This window comes from Homalodisca vitripennis, chromosome 5, assembly GCF_021130785.1.
Source record: "Homalodisca vitripennis isolate AUS2020 chromosome 5, UT_GWSS_2.1, whole genome shotgun sequence".
NCBI lineage: Eukaryota > Metazoa > Arthropoda > Insecta > Hemiptera > Cicadellidae > Homalodisca > Homalodisca vitripennis.
In genome coordinates, this window is record NC_060211.1 from 59,723,236 (window position 1) to 59,737,583 (window position 14,348).

Genomic DNA, 14,348 nt, shown 5'->3' on the forward strand with positions numbered 1-14,348 from the left:
AAAAACAAGAAACAAGAAAGGTTGTTTCCTTTCTTGAAGTTGCTGGTCCCTTGCCAATATATATCGTATGGGGGACAAAGGCAGCTATCCATAAATAAATAAATTAAAAATTACAATTATTAAAAAGTACGTAAGAACAAAGTTCTTGAGTCATAAATTAAAAATAATATTAATATTATTAATATTAAAAATAATATTAATAATATTAAGCTAAATCCAAATTACTGAGCCAGTATAGAGACCCATCCTCTAAACCACTCAGACCAGCCAGACCACCAGAAAACAATCGCAAAGGGCAGTCGTTTACAATGTGCTCCATTGTCTGAGAGTTTGCGCCGCAATCACCCGCTGCTTTCGTAGGATCGGATATCAAGAACTTGTTCCGTCCATCGAATGATTCCCAGGATGACGCCCAGTTAGCATTAGGCGTAAAGTTCTCCTCTATCAACTGGGATGCTGTTCGTAGTGATGGCTTGCGTGATTTGAGCCGGCTATCTTGCTGAGGAAGGTCGCGTGTAATGGGCAATTCGGGATTGGACACGATCTTATTGAACTCTCTCAGAAGAGCCTCTTTGCGTCTAATCTCAGGTGGTGCTATATTGCTCAGCACTGGGAGCCAAGGTGTTGGTGTTGCCATGAGAGGTCCAATAATTGTCCTCATGGCCCTATTAAGAACGACATCGACCTCTCGCACATGTGCACTATTAAGCCACACAGGAGCACAATATTCAGCAGCGGAGTACACAAGGGACAAAGAAGTGGTACGCAGTACTTTTGCGTTGGCTCCCCAAGTTGATCCAGCAAGATGCTGTACTATATTAGCCCTTGTTTTCAGCTTTGCTGCTGTCTTTTGAAGGTGACTTTTAAAAAGTGAGAGATCGGTCTAAGGTAACTCCCAGATACTGCGGATGTTCATTATGTTTCAATTTGACACCATCAAGAGTTACATTTAACTTGTAGTTCGCCAGTCTGTTATTTAGGTGGAAACATGATACTTCAGTTTTAGTAGGATTTGGATTTAGCTTCCAGGCTCTAAAATAATCTGTGAGGACTGAAAGATCATCAGTGAGTGCCTGTTCTGTTTCTTTATGTCATTATGTTGGTAGGCTAAGGCAATATCATCCGCATAAATAAACTTCTGGATAACGTTGTTGGGATGTCGGCAGAGTACACGGTTGAACAACAAAGGAGCAAGTACTGAGCCCTGTGGAAGGCCATTTTTAAGTTGCCTGAAAGAACTTTCCTCACGGCCAAGGCATTCTTTTATAAGCCTGTCGCTAATCATTGAATTAAGAAGCCGCAGAAGGAAAGGAGCTTGCCGACTGCTTTTAAATTCGTTACACTTATAATTAACCAGCTTGTCAGATGGGTGGCGAACTGACTTGGACAAAGCAACAATACGCTTTGCTATTGCACAGGGTTTCGGATGTGACAAAGAACTGTTCGTCGAAGGCTTGCCGGTGGAGAGCTTTCTCAAGAGGGACCAAAGCTTTACGGCTACTATGGGTGAAGTTAAGATTTTCCATTGTGTGTTACCCACTTTTCTCTTCTTGCTTTGTCAAAAGATTGTAGTAGCCGATCAGCTGTTTCTGTGTTTCCTGGTGTCATTGAAACTCACTGTAAAAGGTCTCCTCACACTCCTGGACAAAGGACTCCAACTCTGGCACATAGCTCTTTTCGAAAATCCTCGTGGAATGCACAGTTTAGCAGTAGCCAGGACTAGCTTTGTGAACCGGTCATAGTTTCTCTATCGTGGGAGGGATGAACCTGATGCCATCATCAAGCCTGGATGTAAAGGCTTTCCAATCAGCTTTGTTAAAATTCCAGCGAGGCCGAGATAAGGATCTTACAAGAGGAATCTTGATTCCGGCTGAAATAAGCACAGGCCTATGCTTGAGAATGAGGAAAGGCACCAAGAACTTTCCTCCCAACTGCTAAAGGCTTAAGAGAGCGGGCACAAGAGCAAAAACATAGGTCTGGAGTATAACCACGACACCAGCGGGCTGAATAAAAAGGGGTGGGCATCTTTGGCATCATGTATTAATATTAAGTTTGTTATTTTCAGCCCAACTAGTTAAACTCGTACCATTGTCGTCATCCAATGAGTATCCCCACGAGCTGTGATGACTGTTAAAGTTCCCCAATGTAAAGGACGGGGTGTCCAAATATGGGAAGTACTGTGTCAGACCATTGTCTATTAGGTGGTTTGTAGACATTTACTATAGTTGTTTCTGACACTTTCACCACCAGTACAAAAAATATCGTCATCACAGCTCTTGTAAATCGGGGACACATCATCGATGCCCTGCCTAACATAAGTTGCCACTCCGTTATTTTCTGTGGCCAATGGCTTCTACAAAGTGTATATCCAGGGATATTGCCTCTTGCACAGAGGTGTTAGAATTCTCAATGTGAGTCTCCTGGAGTGCTAGGACATCGACGTTGTTCTTTATCATAATTTTGCTTAGGCACTCACATTTAGATCTGCTAAGACCCTCGGCGTTAAATATAACATATATTTAAAAGAGAGCCAATATTTAAAAAATCAGTATTTGTCTGGCCCTGAGAAGGACCGTTTGTTTGGTCTTCTATAGCTGCCATAACTGGGAGATCACAAGAGTGACGGTCTCAGTACCAAAAATTGCTGTTCGTTTAGCGTTTAACTTCACCCCCCCCCTTTGCCAATGAAAACCTTATATAGAATGCAGACCTGCAGTGTGATCCAGAAGGTCCTATTACATGAGAAACCACAGTATCTGTACGAGATGTCTCTTAATATGGGACCAACCATGTCTTACACTTGCCCCACTTTTCAAAAGTGAAACTGGAGTTGGAGAGGAGGAGCTCACTTTTTCAGTCCTAAATTGTTTAAACAGTCTCCCCAACCACATTAAACAACTTCATCATAAGAGTTTTAAATTAGAATTAAGGATTTTATGCATTGTTAGATTTTAGTTGGTACAAAATTAAGTGAATATAAACAAGATTAGTTGGAACCATTATTTGTTGATTTAGTTCATAGTAATTTTTTACGTTATTTTGTGTGTAATTTTAAGTTATATTTTATATTTATTTATTCATATTTATTGACTTGTTGTTTTGAAAAGCAGTATGTAAACTGAACAGTACTTGAAAAGAAAAGCGTTTTAACTATTTATTTTATTTGTACATTTATTAAGAAAAATGTTCAAACTGTAATTTAAAAATAATATATTTTACGATAATAGACTCTCAAATATTTTATAGTATGAGTATTTATAGGACCACTGAACAGAAGAACTTGAAAACCATAGTAAATATAAAAAAGAGCTCTTTGAATTATGGAAGAAATTTAACAAATTTTCTGCCAAAAATAAATGTAAAGATTTAAAAATGTTAACTGTTTATACTCAGCATACCATACTGAGCAGCCATTTATACTCAGCAGCCAGTTTAACACAAATAGCCATAATTCAGTTTAACATTAAAACTTTATGTAACAATCAATAGAGGGGAAGTTTTAATTTTAGTAAACACTTTTAAACCTAAATTATCCAGAATTAGATAATGAGATCCCACAAAAAATTCTAAGTTATTGCTCTGAAGAACTAACTTGGCCACTGACCAGTGTAACAAATAAATCATAAGAATATTAAGTTCAGCTCCAGTTCACCTTCCACTTAGTGCAGCATCTGAAGTCTAACGCTGTGGCAGATTTGACTCCTGCAATCTAGAATCAACATCCATCTGAAGAGATCTAAAATAGTCTGCTACGAAGAAGCTCAAAACAAACTCTCTACATCTTTTTGACGTCAGACACCTGGACTACAAACAAATGTAATCAAGATGAAATGGTGTTCTCATTGTCTCAGGTACACAAGCAAGTGCACTAAGTGGAAGGTGAACTAGAGCTGAACTCAACATTCTTATTAAATCAACCCTTCCCACCATTACTCTACGTTATGTGTAAATAAATCATTCCAAGAAGGTTCGTTTCTGGAAGCATTATTGTATTATATTGTGTGAACAGAATTCCTGTTTCAAACATTTAGAAGTAGTAATGGTAAAGTGTCTACTCTTCTTAGGTAACGTGGAGGAATGTATCCCCTTCATCTGCATCCGAGATCTTCCCAGTGTGTACGACATTCGCAGTCTTCATTTATGCCAGAACAGTCTGGGAATTTGGGCCACCCATTCAGATAAAACGTCTGATGGGTTTTACAGGTCAGTAGCTTTTCCGTGTGTAGGGTTTTGTCAATTTAAAGGCTGATTTTCTTGCTATTGTTAAGGAAATCTGTGATTCGTACATTCTCATGCAATGTACTATAGTCTAGCCCAGGGGTCTCCAATATTTTTGCTCAAGGAACAGATATTTAACCATTTGGGGTGTACAAATACAAGAATAAAATTAGCGTTGTTGTTTTTAAAGTATATACTGAACTTGTTATATTTTATGTCTAACTTAACAATATATACACTACCTTGCCTATTATAATTAGGTTTCTTGTGTTCTGTTCTAACAGTTAAAATATACAGGATGTCCATCTTAACTTTGGCATAATTGATATCTTAAAAACAAATAAATATACAAGAAAGTTAAAATGGGAGTTTTCATCTAGTTTTCAGTGGTTATTAAGTATTAAATATGATATGAATGTAGCTAATGTTCAGACAAGTATAACTGAATTGTTATAATTTTTTTTACTGTCAAAAATAAATCATACAATATTTCTATCTTATTTTTTAATCCCTGTATATTTAAAAATAAAATGTTTATTTGAGAAAATGATTTATTGTTTTTTAAGAATGAAATCAGTTCCTAATTTATAATTTAATTTGGGTAATTATAGGTAGCATGAATGGTAGCTTTTGTGTAACCTTAAAAAAACATCAAGGGAAATATATAAATACAACTCAAGTACTTTTGCATTGATGATAAACCCAATCTGGAGTAACCATTGTCTTGATTATCCATTTGTGCATGAAGTTGACGTATAAGGTATTTGTAGTGACAAAGATCTTGTGAAAAAGGGTAAGGGTTTCCAGTATGTAGATTGAAAGGAAGTGACAGAATACATCTCTGTGAGAGTTTCTATCATGGCCAATGCGCAAGGATGACAGGCAAAAGCGTTCCACATTTTAAAAAGAATTGCTGCTTGCGAGAACATAAAATTTCTGGATCTTACTTTCAATACCTGTTTAACTTGGGTGCCAATCTTAAAAATCTAAGAAGAAATCTTTCAAGCATCTCAACATTCTTAGAGCCCTGTGTAGACAAAAGCTGCATGCTTTGATTCTATAATGCTACCTTTCGTTCCTGTTTAGACCATGGATACTAAACATATGGGCCAGCAAGACGCAGTTCTCTCAAAATGCTGGATACAATCCACAATTCTGCCTTAGGACAGGGCACTGGAGCTTTAGTGCAATTCCTGTGACCAGTTTTCTTGTGGAAACTGGAGACCATCATTCATATATAGATGACAACTATCCCTTAATTATTTTCACTCATTGTCAGCGAAACCAGAAACCCCTGTTTTCCATTTAGTTATAAGCAGTGAACTTCAAGATTCGTTTCTTGTGAGACTGAGACACCTATCACCCTTTGAAGTCAGGTTTGGAACATATGCTGAACATGTAGGCCTAGATAAGTATGATCTTAGGATTATACTATACACTAGTGTGATGTCTCATCTTGGAACGTTTCAGTGCCCTCCATCACTTTCCATCAAACTAGTTTTAAGAAGTTGTCTACTCCAGAAACGGTCTTCCATCAAGAGTTCGATTAAATAATACATAGCCTCGCTCCATGCAATGTAGTTTATAATAATAATACTTATTGTCATTTTACAGGAAGTCATATATACATCAAAGAGACGAAGTCAAATCAATGTTCAAATACCTATCTTTGTTCATATTTTTTAAAATATTAAAATGATAAAACATATTTCAATGTCAAAAGTATTGTTTTAGAAAATAGAAGATTAAAAACAAATATATAAAGTACAAAACCGAACAGTCTAGAAATTTATATATGGAATACTGAAAAATTATGAAAGAACATAAAATGTATTTTTATGCAACCAGTCATACATCATTTTACGTTTCTCTGTGTAGAGTGTATGACACATCCAGTGGACAGTTGGAGTGTGTGGATATATTGGCTCCTGACACACAAGTGGTATCCTTGGTCTCGCAGAGTGTAAGCTTGGATCTCTTCTTGCAAAACTCGAGCCTATTCCTGCCTCTTGGTTCTATCTCAAGAGAGACATTAATCCAGAAGGTAAATAATTTCATGTACTTAATAAAAAGCACTGGAAGATAGAAAATAAAAATGCAATAATTCATTACAAATGACTCATTCATTACATAGTTTATAGATTTAATAAATTCTATTTATTAAATTACTGTAATACTAAAACACAAAATACATTGAGCAAACACGTGAGTGTTGATCATCTCACTACACAACTGAGCCATTGCTATCAGTTTTAACATATCAGTGTCCCAAAATAATAATAATATATCCACTGCTAACATATCGTTGTCCCATAAATAATAATATATCCACTGCTAACTTATCGTTGCCCCATAAATTATATTAATATATTCACTGCTAACAAATCTTTGTTCATAAATAATATTAATATATCCATTGCTAATGTAACATTGTTCTATAAATAGTATTATTATATCCACTACTAATGTATCATTGTCCAAAAATAGTATTAATATATCCAATACTTACGTATTTTTGGTGCCAATTCCTCAACTATCCAAGATAAAGCCAAACATTAAATAGAACAAAATTTTTGTTTTTAAGAAAGCTATTCATAGGTGCAATGAAAGTCATTCTTAGGTATTTTAATTTTTTTAAGGTTTTACAAGTATGAAATAATATCCTAAATTTGAACTATTTAAAATTTATGCTGAAAAGTGACAACTGTAACATATTTCTAGAAAGAGTACTTATTTGGTAACCTTGTATAAAAAAATTGGATTTGCTAAAATTTGTAACGAGGTAACAGAAACAAATCTGTGAGAGCGTATAACTTTGAAATTTTGGACCAACCTTTCTACAAGGAGTGAAATATATTAAAACATTTTCAAAATGATCAGTGAAAAGAGATCTTTAAAATGTAGTACAGCTTACATATCTTTACATTTGAAAATCCATCTCTACCCTTCCAAAAGTGCCATTTTGGGGTATTTGTGGACGTAAAAATTATTTTCCTGAATTCAAGAGTCGAAATGTGGGGTTTTCCATTAAAATGAAGAAGGTACAGTGTGTTTCTTGGTTTAGCCGCTATACATCGCAGACAAGTACTTAGTTGCACCCTGTATAACCCCTGCTTACGTATCGTTGTCCCATTAATAATAATAATAATAATAATATATCCACTGCAAATGTATTGTTGTCCTGTAAATAATATTAATATTGTATACACTGCTAGCATATCGTTGGCCAATAAATAATATTAATGAATATTTATGTTCTGTACGTGCATTTCTTTAGTCTTCTACTCCAAATACAGTTCTTGTTTTTGTATGTTATGAATTTTCAAATGGTTTTAACAAATTGATCTTTTCTGTTAATAAATTTTTAGTTATTACTATAATACAATTTGATTCAAAATCTTTTAAATTGGTAGCAATGGCACAATATAGAGTAATGTTTTTCATGCTTTTTGCATTCCTAATTTTAAAACACATCTTGTCAAGTATTTCAATAAAACTCAAATGTCATTGTAATACTCAATTAAGAAAAAGAAAGAATCGGAAGTTGTTAATTCAATCTAAACAAAAAAGCGATATGACAAAAATTTGATCTCACCGTATGTATGGCCGTTGTGTGAAAGCAGATGTTAACTCCCACAACACTCACAACATAAGCTGTCTACTGAATACTTAGTGATAACCGCTAGCGATAACAGTTTAACCTAACTCTGTTTCAAGTGTTAACCATTGATTGTGTTAAAGCGGAAGACAACTCCTACAACTACAAGCTGTGCATTCAACTATTAATCATACCGGTTTATCTATAACTGTTATTGCAGCTACATCATTGCGTTAATAATTGTTATGTAAATCTGGCTGTTATATTTATCTCTACGCACATGCCACCTCCCACTCAATCAAAGCCAAGAGTTTGAAGGAACTCTTCAAAATCTCAGTTTTTCTCCGACTGATGTGACTCAATGGCCCTGACTAATTTTTAATAGTGTAACTTTTTTTCTTAATGAAAAGCAATAATCTTCAAATTCTCAGTTTTTCTCTGATTTATTTAATCGGTCCTGACTTATTTTTAATAGTGTAACTTTCTTTTATATTTTTGTTCTTAAAGAAAAGCAATAATATGTTTTTAACAAATGGTACAAATTTATTATTAACACATAGTATGATAACAATTCTATTTGATACATATTTTAAAATAAATTGATAAAGTTTAACCCTTTGAACCCCAGGCGACGAAATATCGTCGCCGAGAAGATATGCGAAGATCCCCGCGGCGACGATGTATCGTCGCCAATGAAGTTGCGAGAATCCCCGGGCGACGTAATATCGTCGCCATGGTATATGCGTTTAATACATATTTATTTGAAATCGTAAAATACTTATTTTATGAGTATTAATACATATTTATATGTATTTTATTAAAATACTAATTTTTTTATTTATTTATTTACTAATTTATTTATTTAGGTAATATCAGTGATTTTTGTGTTGTACGCCTAGAGGTTTTTACAAGTCGCATACTTTTATATAAAAATTCAAAAAAAGTTTATTTTTAGAGATATCAATATAATTTTTTTTTGTACATACACAAAACTAAATTTAGAAAAATAAAATGTGGGTGCTCATAATAAAAATATTTCTTATTTTTTTAATTAAAAAAATCTTAAAATCAATATTTTTGCCTAAAAATTTATATACATATATTTTAAAATTATTTTAATGCTGTTAAACATTTTTTTATACTTCAGACTAATCTTTTTCTGTGTATACAATTTCATTCTGGACATTTTGGTGTGTAATACAAGACAATAGCATAAAAAATAGCAAAAGTATTAATTTTTTACAAACAGTATGCAAAACAGCTGTTTCTGCTCTCGGGGATTCTCGGTAGTTCTTAGGTCAAATGATTTTGGTACGTTTTTTCCACCATCAATATTTTGGTCTGGGGTTCAAAGGGTTAATATAACTCTTAGAAACTAAATAAATTAACAACAAATTGAAATTATCTATAAATTCAATATAAGAATTGTGGATTCTGGACTTTTAAGCAGAAGAACCAATATTCAATTTTGAAATAGGAAAGAAATCTAATAATTATACAAATTTTGAATAATCATGAATAATAGTATTAGTAATGGAACAAGCTCACATATACTGATTATATGGGAGAGCTACTTATAGTCGGATGATGATGCATCAGATTCCTGAGACAGTGATATCCAATAGGGTAATATGTGTGACGTCCTTTTGATAGTGTGGAGATACGGTGGGATGATTGAAGGGTCAATTAGGATCCGCTACGATGATGTGAAAGTCTGGTCAATTATAATTTATAGTTCACTTAATATCAGTTTTTGAAAAGGGGACACAAATAAATAAATCTTTATTTGTCATATGGATTTGTACAATAATTGACAATGTCATAATACAGCCACTAGGCGAAGTCAAAAGAAAACAATTTAAACAAAATAATAACTGAATCAACTGTTTAGAATAAAATTTTATGCTGTAAACTAAACTATTAATTTCATGGCTTTCATGAAAATATAAGCAAATAAACTAACTTAGAGGTTAAACTTATGGCACAATCTAGTAACAAGATTAGTCTATAAGGTAAACATTAACTATTAAATTTAGGGTTAATTTAAAAGCTAACCATAAAGAAGCTTAGTGAAAATTTTGTCAGGATAACTTATTTACTAATGGTTCTAAAGAATTGTAGATTTTCAGGTATATCACTGTTTAGCTATTCAAAGTTTTACTGAGATTGTGAAAACAAATTGCAGCATTATTCTTAGTTAATGTATTGTGTAAATGAATTGTTAAATTGTAAAAATTTTGAATTTTTGTGAATATAGATCAGTAAATCATACGTATAATGGTTTAATAATGGTTTGAATTTGTAATAAAATAAAAAAGTGGTTTATAATGTTCCAGTTGATGAGAATTAGCCAGTACTCTAATAACTTTTTTCTGGAGGAATAAAATGTCTTGAATTCCCACACGGAAAAACTCTTTGTGTGTAGTTCTTTTTTAATTTTTTACAATTTTACAATTCCTTCCTCATATCACCCATTCTGGTGCTGGCTGCACTACATTGACAGCAATTTCTTTCCTTCTTGTTAGGAATTTAAAAAAAGAGGGTAATCTTCCAGCGTCGCCTCCACCTTGACTTTCATCATAACTGACATCGGTGATTAGAATGGGGTGTCTCTGTCCTTTTAAACCGAACCATTCAGCTTATAAGCTGTCAACTAAAGTCACTAAGAAGTTTAATCTAGTCATAGGATTGGTGTTATTTTGTTTTTACAAAATATATTAATTCAAATAAAAAATGAAAAGTAATCTTTTTCCAAAATTTTGCTGACCTGCGGTATGTATTGGTGTAATATTTGGTCATGGCCTTTCACACCGCTCATAAGTTATTGTATTTTTTTATTATTTTAGGTTTGGTAGTAATGTATACTTTATTTCATCTTTTCCTTCATTTCTTTTTATTCTCCAGTTTTACATGCAGTTGATAACAATAATACAGGATTTTTTAGAGTTTCTTTGTTTATAACCAAGTAACAATGTTGCATTTTCCTTTTGTATTGCCTTTGCCCAATTGTGTAGATTGTTTTTATTTCTTGAGGCACACCCTTTCTGTTTATTCTAACTGTTCCAGTCAGATGGGTACACCTTGTGTACAAAGCTTTGGCCAATCTAATAGAGGTAAAAAAATTATCCACAAATAAATGAAAACCTTTATACAAACATCCAGCTATATCAAGAAGTTTCATAATGACATTGTAGGCCAGGCCTGTTTCTTTTACTTGTTTTCTATCTGTATTAAAGACTCATTTATAGACAAAAAAGTGCACACAATAATGTGTTCTGCATCACACAGTACCCACAATTTTATACAAAATCTATGGTGTTTTTTAGAGAGATTCTGTATCAAGGGGTTTTGTCATTTAGTTGGTATAATACTCTCATCAATAGATAGACACCTATTGGGACTATAATGGTGTTTATATACCTTATTCAAATCTTCTATTAGGGGTTGCACATGGGTCATAATTTCGTTCCTTAAGTTTTAAAGATTCTGCATATCAACCCTATGAAAGTAAGCCAAAATATCTTGAAATCTGTTTCTGCTCATCATTCTCCCAAACCATTTACAATTCTGACTTTAGGTTTCCACCAGAAACTTGTGAAGGTAGGTTTGCGATTTAGGCTCATACTTATTAAAATATAAATGAAAGCCTGTATTTCTACAGCCTAGTCTGACTATACATGAGGTCTGCCATAGCTATTGTATATTGTATTAGTTAGCTATTTATTAGAGAAACCCATGTATTACTGAGTGGCCGGCCATCCCTACCCTCAGACTTGTGGCAGAATCTATAACATGATGGTACATAGTCTATACTATTGATTTCCTATTGTATTACAACTCAGAAGATACATATATGTCTTAAAAATATCCATAACATTTATAAAACATTAGATATTAACATAAGTTGGCAATATATTCTTCACTGTTATAATGAACTTTAACAAAAATTACTAGATTTGGCTATTTTGTATTATAAAAATAACAATATAAACATGTTTAAATATTGAAAATTTATAATTTTACATGACCTTTATGTACAATACAAATCTTGAATTCAAAGTACTTACATATACAACTGAAATGTAAAATGTCTTGAATGGTTTGTGGTAGTTGGTGGTAAGCGGTGAGGACCAGAGTGTGGTTGATGGCATGATAGGACATGCAGTACTGCCACTGCCCTTGCTACAAGATGGGCTAAAACACCATCAGATGGATATGATCAGATTAGCCCTCAACTTACACACTCAAGGTATGTGGCATGAGTACTCTTCATAGGTTTTTATTTGTTTGGATCAATTTTATGTAAAGGTTAAAATGTATTGTGTATTATTGCAGTGTCTTATATTTATAGTTACAGTTCTCCAACTGCTATTTATTTTCATATAAATTTTGTGAAGTTGAAAGATTTAAAAAATAATCTAAATAATTTAATCTTTAAAATGCCATATTTGCAGTTTGTTATATTTTGCTATAGAAATATACAAATGTGCAACTATACATAAAGATAAACTAGCTACAATTTGTCTATGAATGAATAACGTTATATACCTTTCTGTCTTCAATCCAACATTTTTATTTTTATTAATAGTTTTGAGAGTGCTGTCCCATTGTCAATCCCTTGGTCAAACCATCGAAACTGAACATGTAGTCAGAAATAAATAAATTTACACTTGATATCAATAAGTAAATAAACACTTGCAAAAAAAAAAAAAAAAAAAAACATTCAACACAACAAAGAAATACAAAGTATGATATAACTTAAATTAATAAGATTAATAATATAGACTGAACTATGTGAGACTGCCTTATTGAAGAGAGTGTAAGCTTCTTTTATATTCTTTTTTGTGTGTAAAGATAACCATGTAACTATATTTGTATTTGGTATAAGTTTTTTAAAATAAAATTAAGAATCTTTTTGTCAAATACACAAAATTAAGAGGAAAATACTTTTTATGCACATGTCCCCTGAAACAGTTGCTGTTGATTTCATTCATTATTTTGTGATACAAGATTTTTTGGAGTTATTGGTATTAGAATCAAGTGAAAAGAGCTGTGATATCAAGAATCATTGATATCTCCATACTGCTAAGTAGCAAGGTATTCAGGTGTCATGTATTGGAATCAATCCATTCATAACAAGTTTTTATACAAAGTCAACCCAAATAATCACTTACAATAAATTGTAGTTAAGTTTTTAAATAATATAACCAAGTGTTTTAAGGAACAACATGATAGAAGTTTAAAAAAAATAGGTTGCTTATATTTATTTGTATTTATATATATATATATATATATATATATATATATATATACATATGTATATATATATATATATATATATATATATATATATATATATATATATATTTTGCTGTTGAAAATTTAATTAAAACTATCAAAGCAGTTTTTTCTAGAAATTTATTTTTGAATTTGAAATGTCTTATCAAGTCATTGTACATTTTTTTCAAAGCCTTTAGTAAAATAAATAAAACAATTAAAATACTTGAAGTAACTTTTATTGGGTATTATAAAACAATAAAAATGTCAAATTTGTGCAAAATTAATTTTGTCTTTGTCTTCTTACACAAATACATATGTGTGTGAGTGGACATATGTGAACACCTGCTTCTCTCCACTCATGCACAAAACAAATACACAAACACCATAGCAAAATATCCTGTTAGGATATACAACTTGTGAAAATACATATATAGAGTAGGTATCAGGTACATCTCTACTATCATAACTAATGTATTCTCTTACTTTGCCAGTTTACACCATGTTGAGACACAGTTAAATTCTATAAATACTTTTGTCTCACTGTGGATAGCCATCTTCTGTTAACAAATATTAAACAGTTACATAAATTTTAGGTTTTAGTGATGACATTTAAGTCTAAGAGAAACCTTATAAGAATTAAGAAACTATCATAATTTTAACAGTCCATTAGTGGGTGAGTTCATAAGTCAAAGAATATGGCTATTTGTCACATAAGAACATTAGATTAGTTTACACACTTGTTTGGATAGATTATACTAATTATGGGACTTCAGGTATGGAATTAAAGAAAGAATTTTTCAATGGTTGTATTTGTAGGAATAAATTCATAAAGCTTTAATTTTTTATGTATATAGATTTTAAATCCAAACTGTGTGAGGAGGAGGAACTGGTACACTCTACGAACCAGCTGTTTGGCGTGATATCGGCCGCAGTAGAGAGAGAGGATGGAGACCGGTGGAGTCAGCAGTTGCGAAGACTGGCGTTGACTCATGTCAACACTCTCCTGTCTCTTCTGGTTGACCAGACCAGTCTGCAGACAGAGGTGGTAATATTTTATATTTTTAGTATAACCTACAATACACCCATACAAACAAACATTGTGTAACAGGGAGAACAAACAAATCAATTTCCATTAAGTGTGTATAGTTCTAAGTTTGTTAAAGACAGGCACTACAATTTGTAGAGAATGAAGTTTTATTTCACTATAAAAATGATTTCCAAAAAAGTGATATAGATTGTTTGTCAATTTATT

General features: G+C 32.5%; 1 protein-coding gene across 1 annotated transcript in view; it reads left to right on the top strand.

The window, feature by feature from the left end:
- The window catches only part of LOC124362276 (spatacsin-like), a 107,689-nt gene that overhangs the window by 22,064 nt on the left and 71,277 nt on the right, over window positions 1-14,348 (top strand). The window contains exons 7-10 of the mRNA XM_046816633.1: window positions 4,065-4,203; window positions 6,097-6,262; window positions 11,927-12,065; window positions 13,951-14,138. Of these exons, the coding sequence (XP_046672589.1) occupies window positions 4,065-4,203; window positions 6,097-6,262; window positions 11,927-12,065; window positions 13,951-14,138 (632 nt within the window). The remainder of the gene's footprint in view (window positions 1-4,064; window positions 4,204-6,096; window positions 6,263-11,926; window positions 12,066-13,950; window positions 14,139-14,348) is intronic.